Source organism: Prosopis cineraria, unplaced genomic scaffold, assembly GCF_029017545.1.
Source record: "Prosopis cineraria cultivar Desert tree isolate PC_DT_omini unplaced genomic scaffold, ASM2901754v1 PC5, whole genome shotgun sequence".
Taxonomy (NCBI): Eukaryota; Viridiplantae; Streptophyta; class Magnoliopsida; order Fabales; family Fabaceae; genus Prosopis; species Prosopis cineraria.
The window spans coordinates 31,835,918-31,848,260 of NW_026555336.1; the positions used below are offsets into that span (position 1 = coordinate 31,835,918).

The window sequence follows — 12,343 nt, forward strand, 5'->3', positions numbered from 1 at the left end:
TTATAATTAAGAATCATGATTTGTTATTAAAATTTTAATAATTTAGGGTTTGTAATTACTGTTAATATTCTTATAGAATCTAATTGTCATTTTCCCTCCCTGTTAACCGTTGTGCCATCCACGTTAAACTTGTAGGGAGACGCGTCCGGTTTCGGTGCCGCCATCACCTCATGAGCAATAAAGAAACTACGCGGTTTAAATTTGCAGATTTTATTTTTATATTTCTTAAAATAAAAATATAAATTTTAATAAATCTATTTTATTATCAATATATATATTGTAAGTCTAACCTGAATGGTTTCAATTCAATATTAAATATTTTTATAATTTTTACAAATTAACTATTTATATCTATTCTGAACAATTTAAATTTAAAATTTTTAAATTATAAATTTACTAAAACTTTTTTAAAGTATCAGTTTAATTTTTTATTTTTTAATAACATTTTTTACTAAAATAAAAATTCTTAAAAATTTAATATTAAATTCAGATCGTCCATAATATATGTATGCTTTTTTTATAATAAATATAAAATAAAAAAAATCTATATTTTTAATCTGACCGGGCAAAACGGAACGCGCTTGGAGACCGGGGGAGAGAGGAAAAGTAAATGGAAAAGCGGAAAAGAGGAAGGATTGACGCTCGGAGTCCACGTTCAATGCTTCACCAAACTCCCAACCTCGTTTTCTCCCTCGTCCCTTCCCTCCCTTCATGGTTTTCCAAACCCCCAAAAAAAAAAAAATGCGAATAAAAGAGTCGGTCCTCCTTGCACACCATTTTACTCACTTGCGGTTGGTTGGTTCTTTCTAGCCCGAAATCCAAATGGAGTATGTCCGAGCAGCCGTGAAGACAAGTCTTCTGTGGACGACAGCTCCGCCTTCAGTGCCCAGAATACCGCCCATTCCGACGACTTCTCCGTCGACTCTCATTCTGTTTCCCCCTCCATTCGTGATATCTCTACGGCTGTCAAGATAACCTCTTCTCGCCTCTTTTTTTTTTTTTTTTTCTCTTATTATCTTAAATATTTTTTTTTTCAATTTATTCCTGGATTTTTTTACCTATCCTATCTAACCTTTATTTGAATCATAAATTAAACTTTTATTCCAACAACTTTCACCCTGCCATGAAAGCTTCCCTCACAAGTCACAATCTGATATTGTATGCCATTCCATTCTCCATCTGCCTTCAAGCATGGATTCCTCAATTTCATTTGCAAGCACACTTGGCCTTTTGAATTTCATCCTTGTCCGATGTTAAGATGATGTCAACCGCGCCATCAAAGTCAAGTTTCGAAGTCCCCAAGTCACAAGCCATAAACAACCACGCCTCATGCATCTCTCTTACTGAGATTTTCCTTCCATTGATCACAGTCTCAATTTATCTCTCTCTCGACTCAATCTCCGTTCTATTCTTAACGTTATTCATATCTCTCAAAATTAACCCAATCCTTACTCTATTTTTCATGATCATTGTTTAATTTCTGAACTTTGTTTGGTTGTAATGGGTCTATAATTAGCAACCCCTTCACCTTTCCCTTTATTTTTCATTGGTATTTGTTTGCTCAAATACACATGTAATTTGTTTGAATTTTTTTAATATAATTTTTATTCCATTTACTACTGTAAATCTTGTATTTATTGATTTATTCTACTACCTAGGGGGGACCCAATGGAAAAATACATGTGCGTTGCTTTGGATCTGTCCTTCCCGGTGGGAGAAAATAGTGAGTTCTTTTTGCCAATATCACCTTGTCTCAATTAATGAATTTTATATGTTTTGACAATTTTGCCCCTTGATTGATTTCTCTCTTAAAAATTTTTGCAGCCAAAAAAGCAAGAATGCTATTTATTTCTTCTATTCACTCTGCTTTAAATATGATAGTTGTTATTATGGTTAATTGTTATGATGGCTCACCATGAAATCTATCCAATAAAGCTTTCTATCTCATTTTTATTATTTTTCATTATATCATTTTGATGACTAAGGAGATAAAGCATAAGTAAATCCTTTTTTATTATGTGTGTAGCTTGACAGGAACATTTCTAAAGAACAATTGTGTCAGTGATCGTCTGATTCTAGCCAAGGTCAAGGTGCGTGAAAAAAAGACTCAAATATGGTAAATTTGGATTTCCTCTTCACACTAAAACCTATATTTACATGTTTATTTATTTATGATTTTTTAATAAATCACAATATTCATAAGTTGTGAAAAATATTACATCACTTGTTTCTATATTTTTTGTCAATTTGTTTGATGCATGGGCCACACAATAGTTGGGTAAGGAAAAAATAACCCTAGATTGGTAGCTGCAAACATCTCATTCTAGCTTAGAGTATATATAGGTTCAATTTTTGACAAAAACCAATCGGTTCCACTAAGTTTAATACATGCGATTTTTACTTAATTGGTTTAGGTCAATTTGGTTCAAGTATAGTTCAAGCCATGATTTTTTTTCATTTTTTTTTGCTGAAATTTATATAAAGCATACTTGTTGACAATAATTAATTAGCACCATTAATTTTAAAAAAATCTCTTGAGGACAAGTGAGACTCCCTTTTTTTAAAGGAAAAGGACGCTATGAAATAGTTCAAACAATAATAGAAAAATTAATCATTTAATTGCTCAATCCTTCAATAATTATTTATTGTAACTCAATTCTTAAAATTTTTGACTTACTTATAATTCAATCTCAAATTTTTTTCACTATCAATAAAATTTGTCCTCATCCTCCATAAGTCAATCCATGTAAGTGCCACATCAAATCTCACGTCTATATAAACGATACATTAGATAATGAATTAGCATAAGAGATAGAATAGTAGGAACTATATTTTTTATAAAGGAAAAAGGTGATTTAATATATTATTTAAATTAAATATTCATCAAAAAAATATTTCCAGAATTGATCAGGGCTTGTTTAAGGGGTTCTCATACTTCTCATCATTCCCTTGTGTTGTCCTCATCTTCTTTATCATCTTGTGATATCCAAAAAAAAAAAAAAAACTAACCACTCTTTTGTACTTGGAACAAAACACATGGATTTGAATCATATTGAAGAATTAGTGGCACGTTGAAACTCATTTATGAGAACATTGATACTAGATTTGTCTACCACGTGAGATAATTCAAAAGGATCTTTTGTGGATGTTAACGGTGATCAGCAGTTGGAGCAACCCGAAAAACATTTACTCCCTCCATTTTTACATGTAAGAGAAACAATTACTTTTAACTTCTTTTTTTAATGTAAACAAAATCACATTTTTCAATAAAATATTTATTTTAAATTTTTTAAATTATTTCTCATAATTTTATCATTCATAATCATAAGAGATAATTAATGAATACTTAATTAATATAATTAATAAAAAGTATTCTAATTTAATTTTTTTATTTTTAAATACAATTAATATAATTAATTAATTTTTTTTAAATTGTGTAATACAGTTTTTTTAAATAAATAGAAGTGAAAAAAGTATTTATACATCCCCAGCTAAAAGGAGAACCGAGAAAAAGGACACAATCATTAAACATTGAAAGATTAGGACTGAGTTTCAGGCGAGTAAGAATCTAGGGAGAGAGTCGTACGAAGTTATGGTTGATGTAATGAGTTTTAAGTGAAAATGATTAACGACAATAATTTAACCCTAGATCAATAGCTCCTAGCCTCTCATTCCAGCTTTCCATCACTCAGTCTCTGTCGGTCAGTCGGATCGCCCTTTAAGCCTTGGTCTTGGCTGTCCTTTAAATCACCTTCTATCCTAATGGGCTCATGCCTTGGTCTTGGCTTACAAGGCATGAGCCCAATGGGCTCCGTCTTCACTGCCTAGCAGCCTGATTCTGCAAACCGTATTATCCCATAATAATAATAATTTAAAATAGAGAGGACCGTCTATATTTAAACTTTTAATTTAGATTTGGATTTTTATTTTACTTTTATTAAAATAAAATTTTATAAATAAATATATTTATCATTAGTTTACATATTTAATTTGAATTGTCTAATTTAATGTTAATTTTTTTATAATTTTATTTTAATAAATATAGAAGCAGCTTAGTATTTTGTCGAATCATTTCTCTTGGTCTATGTCTACTTCTCCTCTCTGGCCTTGTATTTCTCTTCTTTTCTGCAATTTGATTTAAAATGCAGTATGCTTCTGCTGCTCATTGTCTATTTTTGTTCTATCTCGATGTGGCCTCCCCTTCCCTACATTTAAAAAATCTAATAGCAGTCTCACATTGTTTATGACTGTGTAAATTCAAATTGATTTATTTTAATATATATTTGGATTTGGATTTTGCAAACATTTCCTTAAACTGACTAGCTAGAGTCCGAATCATTGGGGCTCATCATGGGCTAGAATAGACGGGATCAATCTACTTGTACTTGGGTTTGCTAAAGCATATTATCTTCTTTATTGTAAAGCCGAGTTTATTAACCTTCTTACCTTAACGGCTTAACTTTAATTATTTTTAAGAAAAGAGACACCACGTCCACAATTTTTTTTTTTCATGAAGTTTATTAAAGGCCCTTTGGAAAGTTTTAATAATTGGACGAAGTTAAATTTAAAACTTACTTTTAACAAGATTTCTTTACATACATGGATTTTTTTTGTATAATATAGATTTTTTTGCCAGAAATATAATATAGATTTGTTAAAAAGTACAGATTTAACTTTTAAGTTTTAACAAAGTTAACTGTAGATGAAAAGTCCTTATAAAAAAGACGGGAGGAAGTGTCAATTTGGAATCTTGTTTGCCGCTGACTCCTGGAAGATCGAAATCCATCTGGATGGTTCCTTAGGCTTATTGACTTATTCCATTACAGATCATCTTCATCATCATCATGACATCATCATCATGATGTTGCCACATGTCATCACAATGTTGCAATAATCACCTACAATTTTTTTTTTTTTGAGCAACATATTCCCTTATAATTAATTACAAAAATATTACCACATCAAATTAAATAATTTTATGAATATATGTATGGTCACTTATGAATTTAAGGAAGACCTTTTGTTATATGTGAATTTATGAAAAGTAAATTGTGAATGAATATGTAAAAATATGAGAGAGTTCTTAAATAATTTATTTACAATTAAAATTTAAACTATTTATATTCATTTACAGCTGAGACGTTCCATATATATTTACAATTAAAATTTTTTAAATTTACAATTAATTGCCCTTAAATCAAAAGTAACCCATAAATTCATGATACTATTTATTTATTTACCAATTAAATTTTCAGAACTTTACTATTGACATTTATAATAAAATTTATAAGTGACTATCCTTAAATTTATAAAATTATCTATCAATTTATAATTGACTTTTTATTAATTAATTCATGCGTAACATTACTTAAATTCACAACTATCTTTATTTAAATATATGAGTCATATTTCATTGGTTATTTTAATACTTATTTTTTGAAGTAACAAATGACCTTGATTTTTCCCTAGTAGTGAGTAATCTAGGGTTATTCCACATCTCTCACTACTTCATTATAAATATAGCTAGAGCGACACTGAATAGAAACCTTCACCTGTTCATCAGTTCTCTCGCAATGTCTTCCTCTGAGTCTTGTGATGGGGAATCCACGGAAATGGTTATGATTAGTGTTGAAAACAATCCTTTTAAGGAGACTAAAGAAGGAGGAGCAGAGAGTGAGTTGAAGCTACTATTGCCTTCTGACTCATCCAACTCTATCCCTTCATTCCCATACGATTCTCCTCTATCTGAACCTGCCCCTTCTTCTCCCACAACTCAAAACCACCAAGTTCATATCCAAAGTCCAGAACCCAGCCCGCAGTCTGCTGAGGCCTACCCGACCCACCCAGTGTTGGAGATAATTGAAAGTCAAGATCTTGTAAAGGTTATGCTAGGGTTGCTTGTGCCCATCTTGACAGGTCTAATAACTGCTAGCAGTCTTGATTCCCACAACACCATCGCCATCTACCTGGGCGTGGTTAGCCTCTGTCTTGCTTTTGCTTTCATCTTCAATGGAATCGTTTTGAGAAATACCCATTGCCTGTTTCTTCCTCTCTATATCCACGTTTCCTTCTGTTTTTGTCAACGTCATCAACAACATCAGGAAGAACAAGGCGAATATAGCGGCCCCCAAAGAGACAGATCCTGACAAGGCGAACAAGCCCTAGCTAGGATCGCATCTATAGCCATATATTTATATATATGCACAGGGGGCAAGGGCAATGCTCCTTTGTATTTTTTTTTTTGTTTTTGTAAAAAGTGTGAAAATTAGTTTTTGCCCCCCATGTTGATAAGTCTGGATTCGTTACTGTATATGCTCCACCATATATATATATATATATATTCAAAGCTGTGCCCTAAGCAACTTGTATTGCATCTATACATCCTCTCGTCCTCCTCCTTGATAATTTATTTGAACACAAAATTAAATTCAGTAAAGAATAGCCCCTTTAAAGTTGATAGCATATAAAGTCGGTGAAGTTAAATGCAAATTAATTATTGGTATAATTTTAGGTTTATCAACAATTTTAGCAAGACTCATCTCTCTTCACGGGTCTATCAACAGTGAGAATTTGCCTGATTAGTTGATTGGTTTTCATTAGTTTTATATATCTTGTGGATGTCCACTACTTCCTGAGACTTACTTAAGTATGTAGATCATACGTGAAATGGATATAGAAGAAATATGGTAAAGTTGCGCTATGCGAGCTAGAATTTGTTGCTATATATCTACCACTTTCTTCGATTTCTCGTTTGGATGGTGAAGCTTCTACACAAATTCAAGCGTAGGTTCACACATGCAAATACAGAGGTGCAATAAAAACACGTATTTTGTTATTAGAATTGGACTTGGGATTTTTTTAATCAAAAAGTAATATCAAACTCTTCCAAACTTAATGGTAATACAGAGCTGAGAATTGAACAGAAAATAAATAATATGAAAACAGTTGCCAAAGTGGCTGGAAGCGAGATCTTGTGAATGGATTATCACTAAGAGAAAAGAAAAGAAAGAACATAAAGCATACACTCGATTCATATATGATTGAGGGATTCTAGATCAAATATAAGTAAATAATTTTAAAAAAATCTCCAACAATGACAAACGAAACTAAATAAGTACAAGTAACTCTAATAAAAGATCTATTGTTTTACAATTTTGAATTAAAAATAACATTAAACTGATGAGTTGTGTGGAATTGTTGCATCTTAACTACAATAATTTTAATCCTATTTACATGACATTTTTTTATGTTTATCTTTATTTTTCGGCCTCATACTAAAAAATTGCTTTTATTACGGTAAAATTGAACATTTATTAAATTTTTAAAAGAAATTTAAGAGAATTTAAAATTTTTAATAATTTTAATAAAATATATTAAAAGTAATTTATAAATAAGATAAAAAGCGATCAAAATAGAAAGAATTATATTAAAGTCTTATATAAAAAATTAATTATTGTAAGATCATCTCGTTAATATTTGGCTTGTTTGACCAAACTTGAGTATTATAACAAGCCGAATAATAAGGCTCACTTTATCCTGTGTACATTCGTTTAATTTGCATTATTTTTGAGGGAGAATTACAATCAATTCTCACATAGAAAAATTAATGATTGCAAGGTCAATTAATATTTTAATTAAATTGCATCAAAAAGTAAAAAGCTATGCTAGGACAATTAATTTTTGGAGGTTGAAATTATATTAATGGCTTGATATAACTTTCCTAACCTATCTTCTGCTTCATACTCTTCTTTTCTAGTTAAACCATGCCATGGGTCTTGTTACTTATTAGGGCTTTTGTTTTAGGTACTACCCAGCCCCTAGGTCCAAACCAAATTGGTGTTTTGATGAGTGTGATTATACGTTAACTTAATGAATAATTATGTTTCTAGATGGAGTTCGATACATGAGTATCCTAATAATTAAAAGCTGAAAAGTGCTTCCTTTTGTGAACAGAAACACAAAATTAATTATGATATAGTACGAGTTTAAATGAAGATGTTCCAGGTACGTTCTCGTGTCACTGTTTATAAACATGAAACCTTTATGCTTTTTTTCATTTTTCTCGTACATGTTTGAATATTCTACAAGTTAACAATGGATTTTGAAGTACTCAAAACTAAAATACTTACTCGATAAGCTTACTTATTGCAATCAAAACCATTGAATCTTAATTGATCAATGTAAAAGAATTGAAATATATATAGCATGCAACTAGTCAAAATTGCAGCTCATTTGTAGAAACTGTAATATATTGATTGATGGAACTATATATGTTTTGAAACATGCAATATAATGCTCTCTAATTACAATTCTATGTTATTAAATTATTAAATATAAGTAAAAGAGTTAGAAATGGGTGTTTCTAAATAATTGAACTAATTATTGTGTAGATTATTTCCAATCCATTTATCGGTGGTATTAAGTTATAGCCGTCAGTGCGGACTCCATCCAGGAAGTTCGTTGACGTTGAAATTGGTTCATTTCAGACTCTTATCAAGGATCCTTATAACTCTCCGAGTTGTCTAAAACTTTTTCTTTAAAGCTAGGAAGGAGGAAAAAAAATAAAAATTGGGGAAAATAAAAGAAATTTTTTTTATATTGGTTTTCTAACTTTATGATAGGATGGGAAAATATATTTTTCTTGTAGTTTTCGCTCCAAATTATCTCTTCTCCCCATTCGATTTTCATTTCAAATAATGGAGGGTAAATTTTATTTTCGTTGATATGTTTTTTTAACTAACTAAACAACCTCTTAACTAACTATCCTCTACTGTTTAATTAAATTTATTGAGGATCATTTTAAAAATTTAAAAGCATTAAGGTTGGGATTCACTTTTATTTAAAAAAAAATATCTCCTCTACATTTTCTTCTAGAAGAACACACCATCCGCCACCCTTTCGGAAAAGAATCAGCACGCCACTTGAGACTTCAGAGCACCTACATGTAGCCACGTACCACCTGTACTTTTTTTGTCGTCTCAAGACTTTAACAACAAATGAAATGAAATTGTGCTAGGGAAGTTTTCCACTAAAAAGGAAATGGTTTGAAAAGATGCACTGGCACTTTATTTTTTTTTATACAGAGGTAAGGTTAGAAATTCTAAAATAAATATGTGTACAAAAGAAGTAAGAAAAATAAAATTACTACAGTACCCATAAAATATCTGTTCAAGAAAGAGTAAGCCTAGGGTTATGAAGGTGTAGTGGGCTTATTCATTTTCAAATTGAACAACAACGTATTGGGCTTTTGTGTTAGTGTTTCAACACGCCCCCTCAAACGAGAGACTAGGCTTTTCACGAGTTTAAGTTTATTTCTCAGTGTTAGAAAACAAGAATGACTCATTGCCTTCGTGAATAAGTCTACTAAATTCTCTGAAGAAGGAACATATCAAACTAGAAGCTTTCGATCAATCACTCTATCTCTGACAAAATGAACATCAAGCTCTATATGTTTGGTTCAAGCGTGATATACGGATTAGAAGCAAGAGTAGAGGTACTTAAGTTGTCACACCAAGCTATTAGGATATGATTTAGCTTAACTCCAATTTCTTCCATTAAGAACTGAAGCCAGGCAAGCTCGGTAGCAAGATCTGTAAGAGATCTATATTCTGATTCAGTGCTTGACTGGCGACAACAAGTTGTTTCTTGCCGAACTAAGCTATGAGAGTATCACCGAAGAAGACACAATATCCTCCAAAAGATTTCCAATCGTCTATGCAACATGCCCAATTGGCATCAGAAAATCCCTGTAAGTTAAGATAATTGCTTGATCGGATATAATATGTTAGATCTTTCGTTCCCTTTAAGTATCACAGTAGACGCTTCATTGCTTGCCAATGAATAGTAGTTGGAGCTTGTAGAAATTGGCTAAGTTTGTTAACCACAAACATAATATCAAGCCTGGTGTTAACTAAGTATTGTAACAATCCAATGGCTCTTCTGTAAAGAGAGATATTTGAAAGAGGTACACCATCATAAAGAGATAGATTTTTGTTCACTACCATGGGAGTAGGAACAAAGGAATAATTTGACATTCTGAATCTGTTAAGAAGCTCATCTATATATTTTTCCTGCTTTAGGTAAAGACCAATAGAATCTCTACATGCTTCAATCCCAAGAAAGTAATATAAATTCGCGAGATCTTTAAGAGGAAAGAGCACATTTAGTTCTCTAATAAAGTTTGAAAGTAGATTCAAATTGTGGCCAGTAATGATAATATCATCCACATAGATCAGACAAAACATAATATCTGGCTGTGTTTTGAAAAAGAATAATGAGCTGTCACATTTGGAATGAATAAACTGTCAGCTTAAAAGAGTATGTTTTAGCCTCTCAAACCAGGCTCTTAGAGCCTGTTTAAGTCTATAGATAGCTCTGTTCAACAAACAAATATGGTGTGGAAATCTCTTATCCACAAAGCCTTCTGGTTGTTTCATTAAGACTTTTTCTTGAAGAAAACCATTCAAAAAAGCATTGTTTATGTCTAATTGTTGGATTGGCCAATTGAAACAGACAGCTACTATAAGAATAAACCATAGGATATAGGGCTTTAGGACTAGGCTAAAGGTTTCATTATAGTCAATTCCTGGATATTGTTGAAATCCCTTTGCAATTAATCTGGCTGTGGCCTTTAGAAATGATCCATTAGAACTAAATTTTCTCTTAAACACCTATTTGCAATCCACAGGTCTTTCTTTTCTAGTAAAGGATACTAAAACCCAAGTTTTATTTTTGATAAGTGCATTGAACTCATCAACCATTGCTTTTCTCCATACTTTTGATTGTAAAGCTTTTTAAGTATTTGAAGGTTTAGTAATAATGTCACTTGATTTACTAGTAACTAAACCAACATATGGAGTTTTAGGTTTGAAAATACTTGACTTGCTTCTTGTAACCATCTTGTGTTGATTCTGATCTCCAATAGAAGAAATAGATGGTTGTTCAATTGTCTCAGTAATTGGTGCTATAGTAGAAATAGAATTTAAATTAGTAGGAATAGTACTAGAGACTTGAGTATAATCTTGAGCACTTTCACTAATATCTTCTTCTTGTATTTCCTCAATTATGATACTTTGATTATGCTATACTTGAACTTGAACTTGTGAATTTGCATTCTGTACTGGGAGAGTAGTAGACATAGGGCTCTGCTCAGTATGATGTTGAGCAAAATTTTGCTCAATATTTGGACTTGGACACTGAGTGAGAGGTAGAGATAAAAGTGGTTTAAAGAAAACATGAGGGTCAATTTCCTCTTCAGGTAATTTTTTGTTCATGAACCCCTCTGCAAATGGAAACGAATTTTCATTAAATGCTACATCTCTCGACATATATACCTTGCCAATAGAACTCAGACATCTGTACCCTTTATGATGATTACTGTAGCCTAGAAACACACATTTAGTGCTTCTGAAATGCAATTTGTACTTGCTATACTCCTTAAACAAGGATATCATGCTGAACCAAAAACTTTTAAACAATTGTAGTCAAGATTTTTCTTGAACAACCTCTGATATGGTGAGGAGTCACTTAGCACAGGTGTAGGCAGTCTATTAATCAATTCAGTAGCTGTATGAAATGCCATCCGCTAATAAAATAGAGGCATTCTAGCTTGAGCTAGTAAAGTCAATCCCATTTCAACAATGTGTTGGTGTTTCCTCTCAATCCTACCATTTTGAGGAGAGGAATGTGGGCAAGAATGCTTGAAATGAATACAAGCATCTTGTAAACATTTAGTAAAACTTCTATACTCACCTCCCTAATCACTTTGAATTGCTTTATTTTTCTCTCAAATTGATTTTTAGCATATTGCTTAAACTTTAGAAACATTTGTAAGGCTTCATCCTTAGTTTTTAGAGGAAATATCCAACTATATCTACTGTAGTCATATAAAACAGCACATAGTACTTGTAACCATTTAAGGATTGGATTGGAGAAGGCCCCCACAAGTCAGTATGTATTAGTTCAAGAAGATATAGTACATAAGAAGTAGAAACCTTATAAGGTAGTGCATGAGATCTACAAAATTTATAGGGTTCACAAAAAATAAGTTTATTACTTTCATTCAACTTCACATTACAAGCACTAATAATTTGATTTAGAACTCTAGGACTAGGGTGACCCAATCTACAATGCCAAAGCTTCTAAATAGAGCTAGATTTTGAACTAGTAATATTATTCTTGTTGCTATCAACTTGTTCTGCCAAGAGAACTATATGTGAGCCTGTAAAATTGCCAAAAATATTCTTCTGCAAACTCACCTTCCTTGCATCTACCTTGTATAGTCCCCCTTTACTTCTCACTCCTTGAAGCAGTGTGGTTTTTGTCCCCTATTTCTTGACAATGG

General features: G+C 31.7%; 1 protein-coding gene across 2 annotated transcripts; it reads left to right on the forward strand.

Moving 5' to 3' along the window:
- Positions 1–657: 657 nt before the first annotated feature.
- On the forward strand, positions 658–6,377 carry LOC129310686 (uncharacterized). 2 transcript variants are annotated; one of them, XM_054952602.1, is made up of 3 exons: positions 658–1,723; positions 2,027–2,116; positions 5,564–6,377. In XM_054952602.1, the coding sequence occupies exon 3, from the start codon at positions 5,574–5,576 to the stop codon at positions 6,144–6,146; it is 573 nt and encodes a 190-aa protein (XP_054808577.1). In that variant the 5' UTR covers positions 658–1,723; positions 2,027–2,116; positions 5,564–5,573; the 3' UTR covers positions 6,147–6,377. The 2 variants fall into 2 exon arrangements, with proteins under 2 accessions (XP_054808577.1, XP_054808578.1); XM_054952603.1 differs by having other exon boundaries at positions 2,027–2,090.
- The last annotated feature ends 5,966 nt before the right edge of the window (positions 6,378–12,343 follow it).